The sequence below is a fragment of the Fundulus heteroclitus genome, chromosome 20 (genome assembly GCF_011125445.2).
Source record: "Fundulus heteroclitus isolate FHET01 chromosome 20, MU-UCD_Fhet_4.1, whole genome shotgun sequence".
Classification (NCBI taxonomy): domain Eukaryota; kingdom Metazoa; phylum Chordata; class Actinopteri; order Cyprinodontiformes; family Fundulidae; genus Fundulus; species Fundulus heteroclitus.
This window is the reverse complement of record NC_046380.1, coordinates 28092934-28118409: the sequence shown is the minus strand read 5'-3', so window position 1 is coordinate 28118409 and position 25476 is coordinate 28092934. Positions and strand designations below refer to the sequence as shown.

The 25476-nt window shown below is 41.1% G+C and overlaps 2 protein-coding genes across 9 annotated transcripts in view; both read right to left on the bottom strand.

Annotated features, from left to right (window-relative positions):
* Window positions 1-24015, bottom strand: part of ppfia4 (PTPRF interacting protein alpha 4) — a 101486-nt gene extending 77471 nt beyond the window's left edge. For 2 of the 7 annotated variants that reach the window (XM_036151350.1, XM_036151354.1), the window contains exon 1: window positions 23098-24015. In XM_036151350.1, the coding sequence (XP_036007243.1) occupies window positions 23098-23355 (258 nt within the window). In that variant the 5' untranslated portion in view covers window positions 23356-24015. The remainder of the gene's footprint in view (window positions 1-23097) is intronic. The other 5 variants (XM_036151353.1, XM_036151356.1, XM_036151351.1 and 2 more) reach the window with 4 other exon arrangements.
* On the bottom strand, window positions 4744-8795 carry LOC118567128 (conglutin beta 7-like). Of its 2 annotated transcripts, XM_036151358.1 has the most exons (5): window positions 8741-8795; window positions 8262-8351; window positions 7760-7927; window positions 7296-7388; window positions 4744-5075 (listed from the first exon to the last, which is right to left on the bottom strand). In XM_036151358.1, exons 1-5 carry the CDS (start codon window positions 8766-8768, stop codon window positions 4855-4857), a joined length of 600 nt encoding a protein of 199 aa, XP_036007251.1. In that variant the 5' UTR covers window positions 8769-8795; the 3' UTR covers window positions 4744-4854. The 2 variants fall into 2 exon arrangements, with proteins under 2 accessions (XP_036007251.1, XP_036007252.1); XM_036151359.1 differs by lacking the exon at window positions 7296-7388.
* Window positions 24016-25476: the final 1461 nt, after the last annotated feature.

Here is a 25476-nt window from a genome sequence, read left to right as displayed (position 1 = left end):
ACAACGGCTTTCTAGGTGTGCAAACACTCGTCTGTGATTTAATCTCTAAATTAATTTCAAAAGTCAATGATGAAAACTTTGTAATGTGGCGTTGGCTATCCTCAAAACTCCATCAGTAGGGTTGGAAGACTCCATTAATTTAACCCATTGAGCGTCGCTAGCTAAAATTAACTCAAATCAGGAGATGATACACAGCTATTAGTGTGTGCAAAATATTTTGGAAACCTTAGTTTATGTGTGCTTTTAATATTAAAAGTGAAGACAGAACTGCTCCAAAAATGGCTAGCCATATAAGGATCTTCTTCTTCTTGTCAGTTTTGGTGTGATTAAAGTTTGACATTGTTGGCCACTACTGGTACAGTATAGCTACAGCAGTCAGTCGTCGAATACGGCCATTCACACTGAGCCTGGTTATTCTGGTTATTCTGCAGGTTTTTTTTTTCCTGCTGAAGGTGAGTTTTCCTCTCCACTCTCGCTCCATGCATGCTCGGTCTGACCCGAAGTCAACGACAGTGCAAACGACTGTTTGCAGTCGCTACATGCGTCTCCAGAGAGTGAATGCTGCAACTCTATGACTCAAGGAAATCTGCTGGGTTTCCTTAGAGAGAAAACGGTTTAACCAATCCGTCTGTATGATTTGACTGAATTGACTTCGTGAAGTGTCTTGAGATGACGTGTTATGACCTGGTACTATATAGATAAAATTGAATTTTTCTATTCAACAGCCTTAGATATTAAAAACGCACTGTGTAAAAATGATCCGTGTAAACACATCTGAAGTTGGCAAGTGAGAGCCCAGGACTCATTGTGCAGAAGAGCTTTAAGTCATCAGTATGGCTGGAAAAGTTACAGGAAATATACCAATTTACAACAATATGTTTGATCTGGCTATGGATAACTATTAATATAGGGACTTAAACATAGATACTGCCACAGCACTGAAACTGCTCTCATAAAAATCACGACCGACATCCTGAGGGCAGGTGATTCAGCTCCACAGTCTTCCCTTCACCTCAGGTCAAGAGTCTGGGTGTCATCTTCGTTAGCACTCTCTCCTTCACCTCTCACATCAACAGCACCACCCGGTCTGCATATTTTCACTTATGCAACATTAATCACCTTTGTCCCTCTCTTTCCCCGCCCTCTGTTTTAGTTCTTATCTATAGCCTTGGCACCTCCTACATCGACTACTGTTACTTTATTCTCATTGGTCTCCCTCACAAATTGCTAAATAAACTTCAAGTGGTTCAAAATTCAGCTGCTCATATAATTACTAAAACCCCCATTTCACCATATTACCCCAGTCCGACGGCAACTCGACTGGTTAGATTCAGAATAGAAATCAAAATCTTTCTGCACACATTCAAGGCCATCCACACCTCTCTGATCTCCTTCCCGTCTCTACTCCCACCCACTCCCTTAGATCCTCCTCTTCCATTCACCTCACTGTTCCTCCTTCCCATCTCAGCACCATGGGGAGCAGAGCTTTCCCCTGCTCTGGAAGTCTTTCCCTACGGATGTCTGCCATGCTGACACTTTTAATGGGTGTTGTGTTTATCATGATTTCTTATTATTGAATGTGTACAGTGTCTTTGGGTGCTCTGAAAGGCGCTTTCATTTTACTGACTCAATGGTTCAAATGAAAATTTCAGGATTTGATTCCAGGCTTGGGCATTTATTGAGGCTGCAAGCTCAGATTTGGTTTTAGAGAAAATTATAAGGAAATAAGGTTAGGAAAGGGGAAAGTTCAACTGACAGAAAAAGAACAATGTACAAAAAACAGGAGAAATAAGAACTAAGATTAGTGCTAGATGCAGAGGCTTGTAATCAATTTGACCTGCTGTTACAGAGAGAGTTCTCCAACCCTTAACTGGTGACACCTGAGGGAAAACAGGGGTGGAAACGTTGCATGTACAGTGATCTCAAAGGCATACACTCTTTCCTACATAAACAAAAACTACTGCCTGACAATTTAAGATTCCCTACAAAGGGCTTACAGAAAACAACTATGGAAAAGCTACGGTAAAACAACGTCCCTGTGTCCATGTAGGCGTTCATCAGTGTGGAGACAGAGAGGGTGAAACTGAAACGGACATGATTGTTTTGGAAGGACATGGAGGTGTGTATCTTTATCTCAGCTCGTGTACAGTGGCAAAAATAGCCATTATTGTGTCTGACTGGAACAGGTGTCTATACACACACACACACACACACACACACACTATTGAAAAAAGTTTAATCTTGGAAGTGGAAGTTAATTTTGCACACATTTTCACACACACACATATACATATGTGTGTGTGTGTGTGAAAATACACACACATATATACATATTATATACATATTATATATATATATATATATATATATCCATCCATCCATTTTCCGAACCGCTTTATCCCTCATGGGGTCGCGGGGGTTGCTGGTGCCTATCTCCAGCGTTCACTGGGCGAGAGGCGGGGTACACCCTGGACAGGTCGCCAGTCTGTCGCAGGGCAACACAGAGATAAACAGGACAAACAACCATTCACGCACACACTCACACCTAAGGACAATTTGGAGAAGCCAATTAACCTAACAGTCATGTTTTTGGTCTGTGGGAGGAAGCCAGAGTACCCGGAGAGAACCCACGCATGCACAGGGAGAACATGCAAACTCCATGCAGAAAGACCCAGGGGTGTACTTGAACCCAGGACCTTCTTGCTGCAAGGCAACAGCGCTACCCACTGCGCTGTTGCCTTATATATATATATATATATATATATATATATATATATATATATATATATATATATATATATATATATATATATATATATATATTATTGAGCATCAATTTTTACTTTTTTATTTTCGCTTCATTTCAAAAAGCTTTGTGACACTGGCCACAGCTGAAGAACTGTGACTTGCTTTGTTTGGCCAGATGATGCTCGTCCACTCTCCGACCTGTTCACAGCTCACTCCCATATGCACGCTGCTTTACAGCACATTCCCTCTGACGGTGTCGGAACAGTTTTCTTCACACACAAAAATGAACAATGTGTTTGAGCGTCTGCAATGCCAGAATCCAAACGTAGACTTGACATGTGTATGTGTGTGTGTTCTTTAAGCCTAATTTGTCTATGGCAAGCCCATCTCCCAGAGCTAAAGTAGGAGCATTATGCACAGCAATAGGCTGACATGTTAATCTTAAACTCTATTCTCTGCAGCTAATGAACATATTCGTTCTTGCCAATCCATGAATATGGTACATGTGTGCGTGGGTGATGAAATGTCAGTGCTGTCCCATTTCTTTCACGCCGCTGAGGCAGACATAAATATGGGCACCGATGCAAGTCGCGATGGAGGTTTATGTATTTTTAAAGTTAAAACAAGGCTCAAAAATTTCAGAATTGTGAGCCTTTCGTCCTGTTTGTTTGTACGAGTTTGAGTTTGCATCTTTTTAAGGAGACACATGGACCTGACAGTTCTGGGTCAGAGTAGTCCCACTGAGTCAGGAAACCTACAGGGGACCACGCAAACACACACACACACACACACACACACATACTCGTTTATCTGCCCCGGTGGGGACAGTGGACAAAAAGGTGTCCGGTGGGGACCACCCTTTCTAAATGAGATACAGACATGGTTCCAAGTCCCAAAATTTTTTTTTGATTTTAGATTTTCATATATCGCTTAAAATATTAACATTTCACATTTTAAATTTTTCACTTATTGCATATGAAATTTACTAACACAATGGGGACTTAAGAAGTGGGTTGGTACCAGGTGCCGCCCATAGGGGGGGACAAAACGGTCTGTTGTCCCGGGCCCAGAGTGAGTGAGTGAGTAAGTGAGTGAGAGAACCTACAACCTACAACATTCTCTCCTACAGACTTCTGGAATTGACAGCCTACAACAAAAATTGATGGAGACAAAAATAAAAAAAACAAAGCACTACTGAAGCGGCTGCTGGATGTAACACTCTTCTTAGCCTTCAGGAATATGCCATTCAGAGGCAGCGCAAATACACTAGATGAGCCAGACAATGGAAATTTTCTTGCCATAATTGAGCTGTTAGCAAAGTATGATGTTATTTACTGTGGGAAAGGAACATGAGGTTACAAAAACAGTCTTTGCTTACTTTGTTCAATTTTGCAAAACTGTAGTAGCTACTAACAGTACACACAATTAAACTACCCAGTGTAAAAACACCATAGGCTGAGTGATACAAACAAGCTACACAAATGTTGAATGAAAAGTCTGTCATTTATTTTTAACAGCAGGCAACATTACTGATATACAGAAATGTTAATAATTAATGTAAAGATCAGTAACTGCTACAATTGGAACCCATTAATGTAAAATATTTTCAATATTTGAATGAATTCAATTCCAGTCGTCACACCCCCCTGCCCTGCATGTTTTAGATGTGTCCCTCCTCCACCACACCTGATTCAAATGAGTGTCTCGTTATCAGGCCTCTGCAGAGCTTGATGCCGAGCTGATCATTTAAATCAGGTGTGGTGAAGGAGGGACACATCTAAAACATGCAGGGCAGGGGGGTGCGAGGACTGGAATTGAGAAGCCCTGGTGTAGAGTAATTATGACTCAGAATATGAGCAATATGTGAGGGTTAAACAAACTTTTTAAAACATTTGCTAATCCATGAATTGAAGAAGCATAACAGTACAAAAAAATTTCTGTTATGTATGAAATAAATTGCATAAAATAAAGTGCAATCTGAGCAAATCACTGCTCTCTAACAGCAGAACTTCAAAAGCTGACCTCTGAGGTTCAGCTAATCAACAGATCAAATGGTGAGAGCTGCATTAACAGTTGCTCTTTCAAACACAAAACAAGAGCTTGCAGTTACCTCGTAGACCGCCGCTTCCAGGTGTCTATGCGGTTTTTCACATAGTATTTCACAGCATCCCAGGTCCTACCTTTCAGTGCATCTGGGAATGCATGGATACATTCAAGACACTGTGCTTTCCCAGGAACCTTGCCAGTCTTAATGTTGTGCATTAGCTTTTGTTCCACAGCGTGGACTTCTGCTTTGCTCCACATCTTCCTCTTCTTTCTTGATGAATCTATGAAAAATAAAATAAGATGAAATAAAGGTTCGTAGGGGTGATTACTATAGATGTGTGTGTGTGTGCACTATAGACAGTCCAGAGGCTGCACTGCCACTGTTGATGGATTGAGCCAGTTTTCAACTGGAACTGGTTCTCAATTCTTATCCCTAATTTTGATGCAAACAGTAAGTGAACATAAAAAAGGCAGCATGAGTTGTTCAATCCTTATAAGCCTATTATTGCAAATTCTATAAGAAAAATAAATTGTCAATTATCGTAAATCAGTAAATTGTCAACAGTTTTTCCTGTCTGTAAGCACTGTGATAAAATAATGCCTTATTTTAGTTTATTTTTAATCTGGAGGAGAGTTCATTAGAACAACGGTCTGTGGCGAGATCCTAAAGGAGAGAAACCATTCAGTTGAGTTTGTTGCAAACATCTGACCGGTGGCGACCGGTTAATGCGGGGTGCTGAGGCGCCGCCCCTCCAAATAGCTGGACAAAATTTACTTAAAGTACTTCTTGATTCTAAAATCGACCAACTCGGAAAAACTTATTTCCAGAAAATGGGGCATTAAGATCGGGATTGCGCTGGTAAAGATATTTTTTTTTTAACTCAAAAGTGCCCCTTGGCAACCGCTAGGCGGAAAATCCACATCTGGGTCACGTGGTACGATGACGTAGTTCGTTGACTTAGCTCCGGCTAAGCTACAGAGAGTGCAATGGAGACACAACGACAAGTTCACATGTGGATTCACAAAGTGATGATTTTAACATGAAATACAGCGCAAGCTTCTGTTACAATTCGGCTATATAATAATAAAACATTTTAGGAGATTAAACGAAATGGGCTGGAATCAGGTTTTATAATCGCGGTTCAGATGTAAACACGGAAACAACTCGTCAAAGCCCGACTGCCTGGCATCGTTTATCACGGCCGCTGAAATTCGCCAAAACAGCACATAAAAGAAAAGGATCTTTATCAGAACAAACCACAGTGTCTCAGCATTATTTGTTCCCGGAATTTTACATTGATAATCTAGACGTAAGACCGGACGCGCATTTATTAGTTGCGCCGCGGCGCTTATATTCTCCGGATCGGGGGAGCAGCAGGATGGCAGCAGCGTAGCAGAGCGGCAGAGAGAATACTTGGAGCGCCGGAGTAGCAGACCGATAGACCCACAACCCGAAGGGCTGATATCCCCACCGCGGATTTAAACATCTCGGGGTTTTGCGGGGTAGCATGGCTGTGCTGAGAGGAGGTGTGGCTAACGCGTCGCTCCAAAGCAGGTTGCTATGGTGACAGCCAGATTTCTGCACTCCCACGGTGTGAGGAGTGAGGAAGAGGAGCTGCAGCGTTAGTAAACCCAGGCTGAGAGCTTCTCTGGGCTCAGGTTGCTCAGAGATTGTCTCGGCTGGAGTGGGACAGACACTCCACTCAGGACTCGTGAGGCAGCGCTGCGTCTGAGGCTAAAGCTTAGAGGCTACCGGCTACTGGGCGGTTCCATTGAGCGAGGACTTTCTCTCCTCCGGGACTCTTCGGGTTCTGAAATGTGTGTAAGGAGACGTTCTCCTTGTTGGTATCTGAACAACCATAAACAACACACATTTTAAACATGTTTTATCCGTCTATTTTAATTTGAGAAAAGCGAGTTTTGCAAACAGGAAGTAACGTGTTGCCATGTAAACAGATCAACGCTTGTCAACGAACTACGTCATCGGTCACGTGACACGCGGCGAAAATTTTTTAAGGAGGCTTGAGATAAAAAGCCTGAAAAATACAATTTGTCATCGAAATTTTTAATTTTTTTTACTCAGGTCATATTGATATATGAACTTTATAATATATAGCAACTTGTATGATCTCAGAATCAAGAAGTACTTTAATCATATTAAACATAAATGATTTAGAAAATGCAAAATAATTATGAAATAAAAAGTATTTGTTTGCAAGATGCTCCTGTTAGTCTCTCCGCACCTGTCAGCATTCATTATAAATCAATTCCAAATGGTATTTTACTAATGTATATGTACTTCCTGTGTGCGGTGCGCCGGCCTAATGAGTCAACATAAGCCCTCAAACTTTGACAAGCACATGACCCGAAGCTGCTCTCTCATTGGCTTCCGTCAGTTTTCCCACAGGGCGCAGCTCTTCAGTGTTTTGAGAGCATACGAGACTCAATACGTGTATCAAGTGGATTGTTACATACACTGAAACAGGTTATTGGTCAAATACCTTTTCTTGGCTGTGATGAGGTATCAGACTCAGGGTCCTCCTCTCTAGATGTCCTCTTGGTGGGTTTCATCTTCTTCACACGTCTTGACTCGTCTTGAAAACAGAGATTCAATGATAGAAAAGTTAACTTAAAGCACTGCATCTTTGAAGACTTTAAAGAAAGCACATTTTCAAATACGTTTTCAAAATTTAAGTTTTTTCTCCAGGTATGATGAGGATATTGATTTGTGTATCTTGCATCAAATTACATATAAACACATAAAATTACAGAAACTTTCCCTGGTGCAGACATTGAAGACAGAAAGTTGTGGTAAAAGTTAAATAGACAAGTTAGAGCACAGCTTAAAAACCAATAAATGACAAAGTAAAGTACTCCAATATTAAAAGAAATTTATAATAAAAAATTCTGAATTGTGTATCAAGTGGATTATTACACCCACTGAAACAGGTTATTGGTCAAATACCTTTTCTTGGCTGTGATGAGGTACCAGACTCAGGGTCCTCCTCTCTAGGTGTCCCCTTGGTGGGTTTCATCTTCTTCACAGGTCTTGACTCATCTTGAAAACAGTGATTCAATGGCTGTGATGAGGTATCAGAGTCATGGTCCTCCTCTGTCCAGTTCCTTGATCTACCTGTAGGCAAACAGATTGACAGAATGATGTTTTGAAAAGAGTGCCGTGGGGAATCCCACAGCATTCATCTATATAACGGGTGGTGATGGTAACAGTTACAAAAAAGCCTATAAAACTACCCTTCATACTGCTTGTCCGCTGCAATCCAAGTGTCTCGAAACCATGACATACACAGTTGACTTCAAACATAATTCAGTATATTTTTGTAGCCTAAATATTAACTGTAGCCTGTTCGCCTGTAGAGTATTAAAAAACTAGAGGATTTCTCATCAGCTTGAGGGTGTATAGATAATGATTGAATATTGACTTGGGATGAACTATTCCGTTAAAATACCTCTGGTTAGCTGTGATGAAGCATCAGACTCCTGGTCCTCCTCTGTAGGTGTCCTGTGAACGGGTCTAGTCATTTTCACTGGTCTTAGACCTTCAAGGAAAAACATAAAGATGCAATGTTAGAAAAGCTCACTTGAAGCACTGAATATACTAAATCATCCTCTCCATGAACTATGAGAGCACAAGCCATGGCAACATTGACCTGTTTTGTTTTTAACTATATAGCAGGGTTGATAACCCACCCAAAGACGCTAAAGCTGACAGAGATTAGACTTCAGACCCCCATTAGATAAAAGCTTTAGATGTTTTACATACATAAAGTTTATTAAACCCATGACAAAATAGTTCTGCAAAACATTCTGTAATTGGGTTATGGTGTGAACAAGTGAAAAAAATGAATCCCCTTCTTGCTGTGAACACCCAGGAACCCCTGGGAGTGCCCAGACCCCACTTCGAGAACCACTGGTTCAGTGAATGTACCTGATGAGTTAGAGGATAGACTCGACATCACATCTTCATCTTCACTTCCAGATAGAGAGCTCATTTACATCTCAAAAAACTGCAATTTTTTTCACAGAAAACTTCAGATGGTTATTCAGACTTACACTGATGGGTTTGTTTACATCAAACAAGTTAGTCTGAAGCTCAGTGCATTTACAGTTAGTCTGAAGAAGAGTGCATTTACAGTTAGTCTAAAGCTCAGTGCATTTACAATTAGTCTGAAGCTCAGTGCATTTACAATTAGTCTGAAGAAGAGTGCATTTACAGTTAATCTGAAGAAGAGTGCATTTACAGTTAGTCTAAAGCTCAGTGCATTTACAGTTAGTCTGAAGCTCAGTGCATTTACAGTTAGTCTGAAGAAGAGTGCATTTACAGTTAGTCTAAAGCTCAGTGCATTTACAATTAGTCTGAAGCTCAGTGCATTTACAGTTAGTCTGAAGAAGAGTGCATTTACAGTTAATCTGAAGAAGAGTGCATTTACAGTTAGTCTGAAGCTCAGTGCATTTACAGTTAATCTGAAGAAGAGTGCATTTACAGTTAGTCTAAAGCTCAGTGCATTTACAATTAGTCTGAAGCTCAGTGCATTTACAGTTAGTCTAAAGCTCAGTGCATTTACAATTAGTCTGAAGCTCAGTGCATTTACAGTTAGTCTGAAGAAGAGTGCATTTACAGTTAATCTGAAGAAGAGTGCATTTACAGTTAGTCTAAAGCTCAGTGCATTTACAATTAGTCTGAAGATCAGTGCATTTACAGTTAGTCTGAAGAAGAGTGCATTTACAGTTAATCTGAAGAAGAGTGCATTTACAGTTAGTCTGAAGCTCAGTGCATTTACAGTTAGTCTGAAGATCAGTGCATTTACAGTTAGTCTGAAGCTCAGTGCATTTACAGTTAGTCTGAAGATCAGTGCATTTACAGTTAGTCTAAAGCTCAGTGTATTTACAGTTAGTCTGAAGCTCAGTGCATTTACAGTTAGTCTGAAGATCAGTGTATTTACAGTTAGTCTGAAGCTCAGTGCATTTACAGTTAGTCTGAAGATCAGTGCATTTACAGTTAGTCTGAAGATCAGTGCATTTACAGTTAGTCTGAAACTCAGTGTATTTACAGTTAATCTGAAACTCAGTGCATTTAGAGTTAATCTGAAGCTCAGTACATTTACAGTTAGTCTGAAGCGCTCCTGTACCTTAATTCAACCATGTAATATGAACTCAGAGGCACAATGTTTTTGTAGCATACTGGTAAGTATTTTCTCAATAATGGCTGAATATTTATATGATATGGAAGATGACTTTGAATACAGTGGTCAGCCATGTGACTGAAACGTGATTGCTACTTTTAATAAGCATGTCTGCTTCTTTGAAGTAAACAAACCCATCAGTGTAACATTGAATAGCCATCTGAAGTTGTTTGTGCAAAGAAATTGTAGTTTTCTGAGATGTAATTAGCTTAAACAGAAGATCCATCCGCTCACATTAAAGCTGCAGTGGCGGTGCAAGGACAGAGGGAACTACTGCATAATAGGAGCATTTCAAAAAAATCTTCAGATTCATTCTTTTAAACCTTGAATAAAACAAGGCTATTTGTTATATTTTATTGTTGTATGCTAACTAAGGTCGTAAAGTTTGTGACGAGTTCATTCTGCTGAATATTTTTAATAAATATAATAGCCTACATTTGTTGGATAATAGCATTTGTGTTTTTGTTATATTACTGTTTAAAGAGTATTAAATTGCTATTTAAAATATGACTTGTAGGTATTGGAATATTTGCAGGCCTCCATCTCACCTCACGCTTCTTATTCTTCGAAATGAGCAGGTCCATGTCTATCAGCTGGTTTATGTTAATGGTGGTAGTGGTCGTCTCCTCTGGGGGTAAATCCACCTTGAGCTGCTGAGACTTTTGGTGGTTCAAAGCTCCTATCTAGATGAAAGAGTGGAAGAGGAAAGGAGGCAAGGAGATGAGACAAGGAGAAACTTATATATAACATATAACATAACAGAATCAACACTTGGGAACAGCAAAAGACTTTTGAAGAATAATTTGTCCTGTGTGATCTTTTAGTGTTTACTCTATATGCTTTCAAAAGTGGCACAGTGCTGCAGCTGATAATGCCACTGCTTTATCAGTGGCATTTATGTTATGCTTACATGAGTAAGCATAACAAACACAAACTACTGTTTAAAAAAGCTACAGGTCTTTAAACTGGTTAACAGCTCTGTGGTAAAATGCATCCTCTCTTGCTGCTGCTCAGACTCACTGCTGCTTTTAGAGGAGGTGCAGGCTGCAGTCAGCCTCATAAAAAAACTTATTTTAATATATTTAGCTAATTAGACTCAATTGCTACATACAGTAAATGTCTGCTTTGAGTCTGTTCATAACAGTTCATTATCAGTATAATAAGCTCTGTATTGTTTGAAAAACTTCATCTCAATGACAGATTTTGTTGCCAATGACAGCAAGGAGCTCTACTCGACTTGATAACGTGAAACCTAAAGTCTGTTTCATCCTGTCGGCCTGTTGTATGTGTGGAGCTCAGCCTCACCTTCCACAGACAGAGCAGAGGAGAGAGACAGAGCTCGCTGCAAAACTCCCATTTTAGTTTGCATAGAATAATTTTTAATAGCATATGCAGTCAAAACTGTCGCACTGTAACGTTACAGCCCTGAATAAATGGTGCAAACTGGAGCAAGTCCCAAAAAAATAATTACATGAATAATTACATTGGAAATTAGGTTGTTGCTTGTAAACAGAGGCCTTAGGAAAGGAGGCTATATTTAAGAGGTACAGTCCGATAAAATACCTGTAGTTTACCGTATTAGCCGACAGCAACACCAGCCTGCAACACCAGTGTGTTAGCAGGGTTAGCTAACCCTGCTAACACACTAGCGTTAGCAGGGTTAGCTAACGCTAACTGGCTTATGCTAACTACTCTGTTAAGAGAAATATCACTGTTTATCATAACTTATCGAGTAATATCACTGTTAATCGTAACCTATCGTTTAAAAATCATGCCAGATTAAATCAAAAATAAGAGAATTTAAAACTTACCAGCTGCTGGTGTCGAGTCGGACAGCTCCCGCTTCTTGAAACTCCTGTAACTCTCTGCTGCTGCTGCGGTCCCGTCGCGCCGTGTGGAGGGGAGAGCAGGAGGGAGGGGGCGGGAGCGGGAGCGGGAGGGGGGGAGGGGCTCACCGTGCACCTGCAGAGCTGCAGCTGGCAGGGCGTTGCTCTGCAGAGGGCGGCCCCTTTGAAGCTGATGGGCCATTAACTGAGGCTCGGCAGAGGACCACACAATATTTCTCCACTTCTCAGCTCACAGGGGAGATTTACAGACTAGTGCTGCAAATAACTAATGTTTTATATTTAACACTAAACTGCAAACTAGAAAATTATTAACATTAAAGTCTCTCTCCTTAACCAAAGTTTCACTATACTAGTGGTGGACACTAACTAAGTACTTTAGCCCACTTTACTAGTATTTTTATTTTATGCAACTTTAAACTTACAATCCACTACATTTCAGAGGGAAATACTGTACTTTCTAAACCTTTACTTTTTATTGACCTAAATAATCTAGATGCAGTATAATTACTACTTTGGCTGTACTAGATATTTGATATATTCAGTAGATTGAATATATCAAATACCTAGTATCCTCAAGTTGTTGACTAAATTAATAGTAACCTATAATTAAAAGTATTTTCCCATTTCATGGACACAAGCCATTCCTGGCCTAGTTTCAGAGAGCACTTTGGAGGCCCAGTATATAATGTGAAGCTTTTTGTTAATTTGTTTGTTTGTTTGTTTTTAGTGGTAATAGTGACAAAAATTAGTAACCCTCAGACAATACTGCTGACAACCTCGGGCATATGTTTGGAGGAAGGCCTGAAGAATGTTGGTTAGGGTTGGGTTCAAATGCAGCGCTTTAAAAAGAGCACTATGAGGGGCACAGGCTCTTGGGGGCTCTGAGTATTCAAAAAAACTCCTTAAAAACCAAAAAGGGCTCATGAAAACCCAATTAAAAGAATGCACAACAGACAACACTACATAAAGAAGCCTAATGTACAATATCAGCATTTGACTTACCTATTACCAAAGCTAAAAAAATATGTTACAGTTTTTATCATACAGAATGAAGACTTTTAACAACTGAATTGCAGATATGCTCATACACTGTCAACTCACAATCTAACTCATACCTTTAGATTAAAAGTTTTAACAAATTTAAGACCTCACATCTTGTCTCTGTCGTGCTGCTGCATTGCTGCTCTAACACATACAAAATGGCTTCAGTTATGCACATGTGTAAGCTACAGCTACAGCAAGTATAGAGATGGCCCATTTTAAAATTAAACAGGAAAAGTCCACTTATTGTTCCCTATGCAGTAGTATTTGTGCAGAACACTAGTGGGTTGTTCCATTACAGCTGATAACCTAATCATAACCTAACCCAAACCTTATAGCACTGTGGAAATAATTAAATAATTATTGAAAATGTATCTGCAAATCAACTGCAATGAACCGTGCTCTCCGTCAACACTGTGATAATAAGAAACAACAGCAATTGATAAGCTTAGAACTCAGGAAGACAGTGAAAAGAGTTTGGAGACAGCTAAATTAGCTTTGATAATACTGTGTGAGCATGACAGAGGGGCCTACGTTCTCTGACTGTGTAAGGATGCTTAATTTGTTAACAGAAAAGTGCTGATGTTAGCTGTTAGCTGTTAGCCGCTAACACTGACAATGACATACTGATAAAAGATAAATGCTAGCCGTTTTCCACTACAGTGATCTCTGGCTGCTGTACTGGTACTGGAACCCAGTGGTTATCTAGCAAGTCTGTTATTCAGTGTCAAAAGCCACACTCTTTAAGAGTCACAACAGTAAGCTCTGCTTTACGTCTGCAGAGCAGCGACCTCAGAGCAGGAAAGTTCATGGGTTAGCACTAGAATAATGCTGAGAGGGGAGAAGACATGGCCAAGCTGTAGCCAGTCTCTACTAGCCATCTTTCACATCAAGTCACCACTTCTTACACTGTTTTCCTGCTAGTGTGGGTGGACCAGAGCCAGGCAGAGACCGCTGTGTCCCAGGACAGGAAAACATTTTCTTTCTATCGAGCTCTATAGTATTTTTTGGGGGGTATGCAAATTTTGTTTCCTTTGCTGGCACTGTATTTAATTCTCCTGGACTGAGAAATACCAAATTGCTGCTCTGAGTATTCAAAAAAACTCCTTAAAAACCAAAAAGGGCTCATGAAAACCCCATTAAAAGAATGCACAACAGACAACACTACACAAAGAAACCTAATGTACAATATCAGCATTAGACTTACCTATTACAAAAGCTAAAAAAATATGTTACAGTTTTTATCATACAGAATGAAGACTTTTAACAACTGAATTGCAGATATGCTCATACACTGTCAACTCACAATCTAACTCATACCCTTAGATTAAAAGTTTTAACAAATTTAAGACCTCACATCTTGTCTCTGTCGTGCTGCTGCATTGCTGCTCTAACACATACAAAATGGCTTCAGTTATGCACATGTGTAAGCTACAGCTACAGCAAGTATAGAGATGGCCCATTTTAAAATTAAACAGGAAAAGTCCACTTATTGTTCCCTATGCAGTAGTATTTGTGCAGAACACTAGTGGGTTGTTCCATTACAGCTGATAACCTAATCATAACCTAACCCAAACCTTATAGCACTGTGGAAATAATTAAATAATTATTGAAAATGTATCTGCAAATCAACTGCAATGAACCGTGCTCTCCGTCAACACTGTGATAATAAGAAACAACAGCAATTGATAAGCTTAGAACTCAGGAAGACAGTGAAAAGAGTTTGGAGACAGCTAAATTAGCTTTGATAATACTGTGTGAGCATGACAGAGGGGCCTACAGTTCTCTGACTGTGTAAGGATGCTTAATTTGTTAACAGAAAAGTGCTGATGTTAGCTGTTAGCTGCTAGCTGTTAGCCGCTAACACTGACAATGACATACTGATAAAAGATAAATGCTAGCCGTTTTCCACTACAGTGATCTCTGGCTGCTGTGCTGGTACTGGAACCCAGTGGTTATCTAGCAAGTCTGTTATTCAGTGTCAAAAGCCACACTCTTTAAGAGTCACAACAGTAAGCTCTGCTTTACGTCTGCAGAGCAGCGACCTCAGAGCAGGAAAGTTCATGGGTTAGCACTAGGATAATGCTGAGAGGGGAGAAGACATGGCCAAGCTGTAGCCAGTCTCTACTAGTCATCTTTCACATCAAGTCACCACTTCTTACACTGTTTTCCTGCTAGTGTGGGTGGACCAGAGCCAGGCAGAGACCGCTGTGTCCCAGGACAGGAAAACATTTTCTTTCTATCGAGCTCTATAGTATTTTTTGGGGGGTATGCAAATTTTGTTTCCTTTACTGGCACTTTATTTAATTCTCCTGGACTAAGAAATACCAAATTGCGGCTCTGACTATTCAAAAAAAAACTCCTTAAAAACCAAAAAGGGCTCATGAAAACCCCATTAAAAGAATGCACAACCGACAACACTACATAAAGAAGCCTAATGTACAATATCAGAAAAAAGCTAAAAAAAATATGTTAGTTTTTATCATACAGAATGAAAACTTTTAACAACTTAATTGCAGATATGCTCATACACTGTCAACTCACAATCTAACTCATACCCTTAGATTAAAACCACAATTTGTGATGAGGATTGACTGTTCATCAAAAGGATTGATTTACTTTTGATAAACACTGAAAAGAGACTGATTGAAAACAGACATTACACAAGATTTTGAGTTGTTATATTTCATTTATATTGTTGGCATCTATTTGTGTTGCTGGAATAAGTCTATTTTATTATTTTATTTTTATTTTTTTTAGTGCTTGTGTCACTACAATGAAATAACATATTTTGAGTTAAACAAACAGACACTGATTTAAAGGGAAGGTATGTTCCAGTCCATAAAATCTTTTATTTTATTGGCCTTAGGTAGGCCATTACTGCCAGACCCAGAATAAATTCCTGCTGATTACATTTGAATCTGATTTCATCTTTGTTTCTTGTTATTGAAAGAGGGACAAATTGATACTTGGTTACAGTACAGTGAAACATAATTTGAGTAGCTTAGTATGTGGATGTAGCTGATGTATTTAAGTGTGTTGCAAAAAATGATGCTTTTTGCAGAGTCTGGCAACCTACATTTATACATGAGAGTACTCGCATATATGTTTACTTTTAACACAGTTGAACAGGTCATAGTTATGTTTCTCCCACAACTGAGTAATTTCTTCTGAACCACTTCACTAGTGCTTACTAGTACAGTCAAAAGAAGTGTTTATCCCATTCAACAGTTCTTTTGACTGTACTGAATCACTAGAATCCGTTCATTAAAAAGATTCATTCAAAAACTGCATTCACCGGCTCATTTAGTGCTTAGCAGGAGCCCTGACTGCATAGTGCATAATTCTCTAACTCCCTGAACTGGTAAACAGCAAAATGTTGCGTCATTCATTTCATGATTCAGCCCTGATTGAGGTTCACATTCACTCTTTAACAAGCTCACCGTGAGTACTGAAGGACGGTGCATTCATGGACCATAGTATATGGTCACTGGCGGGAGACACAGTGCTACTTTGAGTGGTATACATGTATTGCACGGGAGTCCTCAGCTCTGTACACTCACTGAACACGTTACATGGATGTTGGCAAGTTGACACAGCACTAATTTTAGCAGTAGGCTACAGTTACAAAACTTGAATCAAGTCCTTTGCTCTGAGTGGCAGTTCTCTCTGTGTACAGTACGCAAGTGAGCGTAAGTTCACTGAACAAGTCAGCGCTGACTGGTGGTGCGTTCACTGTTTCACAACTGCGTTTCACAACTGAAAAACAGCACAAAATGATTAAATTAAGATAACCACAAGATCTATAATTATCTAAATGCACAAATGTTAAACTTTTAGGGGCTAAACCCACCACCCAATACCTCACAAACTCTGCACAAAGAAAAGAGAACTGTATTGAGCATACAAAATTCAACAAATAAAAAACAATGTGAACTCGATTAAATTCTCATGAGATATGAGACCGAAAATGTAATAATCAGGTAACAAAAAGTGTATAAGAGGATAATAAACACATTCTAATGACAAAAATGGCATTCAGTCGCATAAAAAGTGCTGGTGGGGCCTGTATGAAAAAAAAACAGTACTGGTGGGGACTTAGTTCACACACTGTAATACCAGGTTTGGCCTTTGGTAGCGCTCTAGAGCACACACACAATTTCAGAAAATGAGCCTGCTGGGGACTTTGTGTACACACTGCTATACCAGGGTTGACCTCTGGGGTTGCTATAGAGCAAACACAAAGTCACAAAAAACAGCCTGCTGGGGACTTCTCAGGAAACTTCACCAGCCATATTAGAAAGTCATTTTCTATTCACTGGAGTGGTTCGCACCGTGGGGACCATGGTTTTGGTCCCCATGGTGTTTTTGGTCCCCATGGTGTTGGTGTGTATTCATGCCAATGTCCCCACCAGGATAGATAAACGAAAGCACACACACACACACACACACACACACACACACACACACACACACACACACACACACACACACACACTGCCTTGATTAAAGTGCAAAGTGAGGACTGTGCCTTGACTTCCATAGACTTCCATTCTTCAAGCCTTTCAATGGCATTACCCTGACCCTACGCCTTACCTTTACCAGTTTATACCTAAACCGAACTCAAACCTAAATCTAATGGACACCTCAGTGCTAAACCTAACCCCTTACCCAAAAAAGTTCCTCGTTTTACATCAAAGTCCTCACTTTACTAGTAAAATGAGCAAATTCATAAGGTGAAGGCGCATTAGGGCGCATTATTCATAAGGTGAAAACAAGATGTCTGATTGGCAAAAACAAATAAAGCAGCTCTTAGAACAGGCTTTACTGCTATGCTAAAAAATGCATGCAGCACCTGAAATGACAGAAAAGGCATATAAAACAAAAAAAAAGCATGCAGTCACTGCTTACTCAAGGGCAACATACCAGTGGCGACCAAAGCAAACCAAAACCTGTGATATTCTGTTGACCTGAGGATAAAAATACACAAGCAACCCCCATGTGGAGAGAAGTTAGCCTAATTTCCACAGACAGAATAGGATGCGGGGGGTCAGGAGCCTCACCAGCACGCTCTAATATATTCATCACACCTAAACTTGAGACATCAGCTACAGTATGTGTTTTTTCGACACTTCCCACTCATCATTATAAACTGCACCCTGCTCTTTGCACAGTAATGCATCGAAAACAGGCAATCCTCATTCCATCCGCCGAGCCGAGTTAAACTGAGAGGAAATCGATTCCAACGGAGATTTTCCTCATTTTTCTCTATCATTTCACCCCCTGTCCATAGCATCATCTCTTGGTTCCGTGTGTGTGTGGGAGGGGGGGCTCGACCACTCGGATGCTTAGCATGCCGGGATGCATAAGTGTGTAGTGTGGTGGAAGAACAAAAGCAAGAGCATTCATTCATTTGCATCCTGTATTTGATCTCTTATACAAGGGAGACCTTGCCAAGATACACTATACAGCCATAAATATTGTTTTACCTCAACACCCAAGAGCTCTAATAATATCCTATTTTTAATAGAAAGGCTTTATTATTGGGTTTTAGTTTCATCTTCAGGGGAGTCTTTTCACAAGCTGTAGGAATGTAATTATGGGAATACTCAACTCTTTAAAGAAAACCCTCCCCCAAACTGACTTTTTTTTTTTGCTAATAAACTGTTAGCATGGTTGTCTTATCATGTTGTCTACATGTCCTGGTCATTATTTTGACAAATTACTGCATATTTGTTGTAATACTACTCTTGTGTCTAAAACCATATGGGTGGCGCCCTCTTAAGGTTTAACAAGTGTCTTGCATTGAATTTCGAATCAATGTTGCTATTGGTTCAAAACATATTGTGACATCACCCAGAGAAACTGAATTCGGTAGCTCTGCTGCTGAGGGGTATAGATGCGTCTCTGTGTCGTACATTCCTCCTCAGCAAGTTGGAGTCGAAATAGTTAGCTTTGCGATCTTTCTATTGATTTTCTGGTTGCCGATTTATATAGTGCTTTGTACTCTTGTTTGTAAGGATGGGCAGAAAGTGTAGTGTAGTGGGTTGCCTTAGTTCTGCAGTCCCCATCCTGTCCTCCAATGCCTCGGCAGCACCTGCTTCAGGCATCACTGAGTCAGCGCCTTGAGCCAGCGGCTCAACCTGATAAGGCTCAGACCAGCCAGCGTCCCTGAACCTCCGGTGACGAGAGGGTGAGAAATCCTCCACCTCAAAAGACTGTTCCATGGGTGTTCCACTTTCCCTCGTTCTGACCATTTTTTAAACACATTTTTCAACATCTATCTAGGGTTGAAGTTATGCCTTTACATTAGAGTAAGTTACCCTTTAAAGAGAATATTCCTGAGGTTAGACTCTGGCGCTGGACAAGATGGCCTGGTTTGTAGCCTTTGCTATAATTCCTCACAACAGAGCTCCATCATGTTGAGGTCAGGGCCTGGTGCAGGCCAGCAAAGTTCCTCCACACCAAGCTTGTCCATCCATGTCATTATGGCCCCTTGCTTTATGTGTAAAGGAAGGGGCCATCCCTAGTGTCCCAGCCTAATCTGGAAAACAAAATTGTTCAGAATCTTTTCGTGTGCTGATAAATCAGTTCCAGCCCAGGAAACCAGGTCCAGCCCAGGAAAAAAATGCTTTGCTTTGCACTTGCAATGCAGGCTTTGAATGTTACACTCATGATAGGTTGCCTTGGCTGCAGACCAAGGAAACACTGTTCTTGAGCTAATCCAGAGTCCACTTGAGATGCGGAGGACTTTATGTACTGACTCTACAGGCAGTTGGCAATTTGTGATTAATGTGACGTCTTTCGTCACTCTGTGGCCTGGTTGCTGTTTTTCCCAATTGCATCCACTTTGCCTATACCTCTAACAGTTGAAGCTGGATTATTTAGAACCAAATACATTTTACGCACTGACTTCTTGCATGGCACCAGCCCCATAGGTGCCATCCTGTCATCGTACCATGCTTGAATTCACGGAGTTCCTGAGAGTGATCCAGTATGTATATGCATGTCATACACACACACACACACATATATATAATTATATATATATATATATATATATATAATTATATTATATGTTTTATATTATATTATATATATTATATTATATATACATATATGTATGTATGTATAGATAGATAGATAGATAGATAGATAGATAGATAGATAGATAGATAGATAGATAGATAGATAGATAGATAGATAGATAGATAGATAGATAGATAGATAATTATTATTATTAATAATATATATATTTTTACACATGTGCCAGTTATTGGAAAACACAAAATTTTAAAATGAGAATGAGTGTCCTAATACTTTTGGCAACATAGTAGAGTTACAAAGATCGCAGAACAGAGTAGCAAATTACACAAAGACAACATACCCAGAAACACTTGCACACAGTTGATTTCTGCTTCTGTTAGGGATGAAAAGTAAGAAGGATTTTTACCCTGAGTTGCTTTGTGTGTGTATGCATCATAGTGAAGAGCTGACCTTAGAATGCTCTGTTGTAGGTTAATATTTTGTAAAGAAAACATTCATCCATTTTCAACATGCTTATCCCTATTGGGGTTGCGAGGGGTGTTGGTGCCTATCTCCAGCTGTCAGTGGGCGAGAGGTGGGGTACACCCTGGACAGGTGGCCAGTCCATCGCAGGGCAACACAGAGACAGACAGAACAAACAACCATTAACACACACTCACACCTAAGGAGAATTTAGAGACGCCAATTAACCTAACAGTCATGTTTTTGGACTGTGGGAGGAAGAAGGAGTACCCGGAGAGAACCCACGCATGCACAGGGAGAACATGCAAACTCCATGCAGAAAGACCCAGGGCAAGGGTTGGAATTGACTGTAATGCAAGGCAACAGCGCTACCCACTGCGCCACTGTGCATCCCAAAAAGAAAACAAAAATAAGCAAATATTTTAACCTTGTGGGATGCTGTTATGGACTTACAGTCTGAGGTAAAACCATCAGTCTGAACTGTCTGGGTTACACCTACGAGATAATTTGCAAATCATCCAATCAAGAGATTCAATTAAAATCCAGTGATCAACAGTGCCCAAATCTTTAGCGCATTGCTTGACATCAAGAGCGTTGTCATTGAAGACTTCCATAGCAGCTATCTTATTATGAAAACCTGAGTGATATAGAGAGATAATCGAGTTTGCAGCAGAATAGTCTTTCACTTCTTCACTGAGCCTGTACAGATCAGTCATAACGTCCCTGTAGATCTGCGAGTGCATAACTAATACTTGTATTATTGCAGCAATAAAAAAAAACATGTGGGATTAGAAGACAAGCATGACAGTTCACATCAAAAGCTACACATGCACAGAGATGTGTGTGGAAGCAAGCAGCCCAGGGCCATGTGCTCTAACAAGCAGCCATGTTTCCTCCACAAGAGGCAGCAGCCGGCCTCTCGGTTAGCATGGTTTTTTTCTCCCTGCTCCCTTTTCCTCGCACACAGATGAATACACAGCCCGCTGTGACATCATGCATCACGTTTAGACCAGAGGGTCGGAGGGTAACGCCGCTTTATGCGCTTAGCATTTATCGTCATGCACGGTGAGTGCAGCAGCCCTCATTCAGCTCTCTTTCGCTGCAACACACACACAAAGACTGCAAATGTAAAACATAACCAGATTTACAACCAGCTCATCTCACTCCTATTACATGCAGGTCAGTATGTACAGAAGTTGGGTCGCTTGCACCAAGGTAATTACAAGTGGGCTTTGCCCTGCTCTACGGGGCTTCCAACATATGGCGTAGGCCTCTTAAGACGAAACCCACTATCATAGAGATGAATGATATCTTGAATTAGAACTACACACGGGGTCGGCATGACATCCTGCCGGTATGATAATCTTGAGTAAAAATGCCAATTTCGTGGCATTACAGTTTTAACACATAACGTTAAAGGAAACACTTGTATAGCAAGATTTTTGTTGCTTCGATTTGCAGCAGAAGAGCAACAGCCGTAACAAAAACTGCTAAAGTATAAAATATATTTTCAGAAATGAGGAACAACAAAGACATAGAGAACCATACATGTGAGTTTAAATAAAAATACATGCCATAGCAATCATTTGTATCTGATAAATCGGTGAGTGTGTGTGCATGGGTGTGGTCATGTGTGATTTATATGTGTGCCTCAGTCACGCACTAGTAGAAAATGTATTAATTTGTAAAAAAATAAGTAAAGAAATAAAGGCAAACCTGGTATAAGTAGAGGTAACAGTGCAGTCGATGTCTTGCAGCTAGCAGTGCACACACAGCATTAGGTAGGGGAGGGGCAGCAGTCTATTACTGTATGATCAATACAGCCGGAGAAAATGTGAAAAATCTGATCACTTTCTATGGCCTCTCAATAACTGTAAAAGCAATATGATGGACATTTGTTACCACAATATTAGTATACCTTGATACTGGAAACTGGCACATCTCATCGTTTTTGCAGTTTCAGTCTCTGCAGCATTGCAATAGGTGTCTGAAGTGGCCCCTGCGAAGCCTATTGTGAGCCAAGTCCCACATTCAGCCCTAACGATACGGCAGCCACACATACACATGTTGGCCATGACGCTGCCAGTGCCATGAGTGTCCATTGATCAAATGTACCAATGTATGGAGATGAAGGTGAATGGGCGACTGTGGCTCTGTGTGAAGTGCTTTTGTCTCGCAATCTGAAAAGCATGTTAGATCCCAGGTTCCTCCTAAAACATGTTGATGCGTCCCTGGGCAAGGCGCTTAACCCCAAGTTATGTGCCGATCTGCGTATAGGTACATGAATGTGTTTGTGAGTGCGACTGGATGAATGTGGCAATTGTGTAAAGTGATCTGAGAGCTCAAAATGACTAAAGATCTATATATTAAATCCATTTCCCATATTTAAATAAAATATATTCATTCAATACACTGACCAGCTATTATGGAGGCATTTCTATGTCAAATATGTAGTTTTGCTGTTGATTTTGTGAATGAATGTATCATTAAATTGCTCAGAATGGAACTCATGAATAGGCCTGCAACCATCGGGGTCAGAGAGCCCAGAGAAAAAGCACCAGGTAAAACCAGCTGCTCGTCTAAATTGGACATGGCAGTCCTGCCATTCATTAAATAGGCACACGGCGGCTGGGTTACACGCCAAACAGACTGGCTATAAACTTGAATGGGCCATGCTTCCTCGAAGAAACCCACCCCGTGCTCACCTGAGGTAGCGCGGCATTGATCTGCCGCTGGAGCATGTCCCTTTCGTGGAGCGCCCCCTGGAGCTTAGTTTGAGACTGGATTAGGGTCTCTTGCGTCTCCCTGAGGGACTCCAGCAGCTTGTCTCTCTCGTCCAGCATGTTGACCATCAGCTGCTCGAAGTTGGCCTCCTGGTCCGAGCCGTTCGGGACGCTGCCGGTGCCTCTCGGAGGACCAGCCGTGTCTCCCTCGCTGATGGTCGGCATCACTTCGCACATCATCTTCCCTGCTCTGCGGTCTGGCCAACGCTGTGGGACACTGTCGCTACACCAGGATTAAGAAAGGGGGACGTGACGGTTACGAACCTGAGGACCAGCCTCGAAATAACTGATAAGAGAGGGCCTAATAACGTCGCGCAACCACACCGCCAAACCGATCCAAGATGCGCACACGAGTCCCGTTAAGCCGCATTTCTCGCGCATCAAAAACGCGTTTCCAAGCTTCCTACGGCCATACCTTATAAGAGTGATTGGGATGAAGAGATGATGGCTGACCCTTTATCCATACCAGCCGGCGTTTTTTCACCCCGTGAGCAGATCCGCCCTGCCGGGCGCGCCATGCACTCACATGTAGAGTCCCCGGCGTGAAATGACTGACACCTCAGAGACAGACGCCTAGGTCTAAATGGGTGGTGCTCGAAAAAAAGACGGATACCATCGCGCATGCATTCAGGGAAATGAAAACATCCACAAGGAGATCCTTATTCCTAGCGATTGTGAGAGCTACTCTCCTCTGCATCTGTCTTCTCTGTTTCCATCCCTGCACACAGCCACCGGACCGACGCTCACTCCTCCTCCCACTCTCTCTCTCTCTCTTGCACACACAAACACGCGCAGGGTCCCCTTGCGCGCACACACACAAGGGAATCTGGTGCAACTGTCACTACAGCCTGTATGAATGAGCACCCACCACCACCACCACGGGAGGCGCGCACGCCCAGAATCCACTCACATATCAGTAAGACCGGGCACAGCCCTGACCTGTCGGCTCCTGGGACATGATCCCCATGATCTAGCCAGTGGTTCCAGGTTTTACCATGCATCATCTACAGACATGCATAGGGGATGCGCAGCGCACCCTGCAGGATCTTGAATGAATCAGCGATTTAAGCTTCTGACAACTATTGAGCGTGTCATTCCGACCGCTGTCAGGTGAATAGCACTAATAATCTCTTCACCGAGGCACCTGTTAGTGGGTGGAGGATGCGAACATTTATTGCTTCAGGTTTGTGTGGTAAAAGCAGGGAAAACGGGCAAGCTCACCGTCTGGACTTACGTGGGAGTATAGTTTAAGAGCGGCCAAGATCATGTAATGAGACATTTAATGAGAAAGAAAAACAAAAGCACAGAACCAGAGACATCAGTGAGAGGAACGCAACAGAGGAAACATCTGGCGAGAGATATGAAGAATGGCAGAAATATAAAAAGAAGGAGCAGCATATACAGACTGGCCTCTCAGGGTGTCCGAAAGCCTGCCCCTTATGTTTGTAGTCCGCTTGGGGTCACCCAGCCTGATTGCTGGCGGTAGATCAAGCACATACACTTTAGTTTTTATTCAGTTTAAAAAAACAGTCAAAAACTCCATGCAAACAAAGGCAGAACGTCTATCCGTTGTCTATACCCTCTCGTCCTTGAAGTGCTGCAAGGGAAGCTGTTCGTTGGGCAAAAGGAGGGGAACACGCACTGGACAAGTCACAGTCCATCACTGGGCAACATAGAGACACACAACCGTGCGCTCATACCCAAGGGCAATGTTGAAAGACCAGTTAAGGAGGAGCTGGAGAAAAAACGAAAACTCCTGCAGAAAGACCCCAGGGCCTGGATTTTAACCAAGGACCTTTATGGTGCAAGACAAAAGTCCTACAAACTGCATCACCATGCAAGCAAAACACAGGACTCCAAACTGTAGTTACTATAACTATTACCCTGCAACTTGTTGGGTTTGTGGTTGCTAATTTAGTTATCATTGCCTCTAGTTTTCTATTTTCTACATTATTGGCCTTCCTGCAGGCCATTATGTTTTTTTTTTTGTTACCTTTATAAATGTAAATGTATATTTTCCACATATACCAGCTTCAACAGACCACAAAACCCATCTCCCCAGTTTATTGGTAATTTATGTACTTGTCCAGATATATGTATAAAATACATCTCTGCTGCTAATTTTTCCACATCTAATGTTGTTTTTATGCTCACTGATCCAACAATATGTAAATACTGTTACCCTGAAAACAGAAAAAGGAGTGTGATTAAACTAATAGGTTCCAGCTGTTAATGGGACCCAGCAGCTTATGTCCAAAAATAATCTCTTACATATAATACTTGAAACAAAAGCCTCAAAGT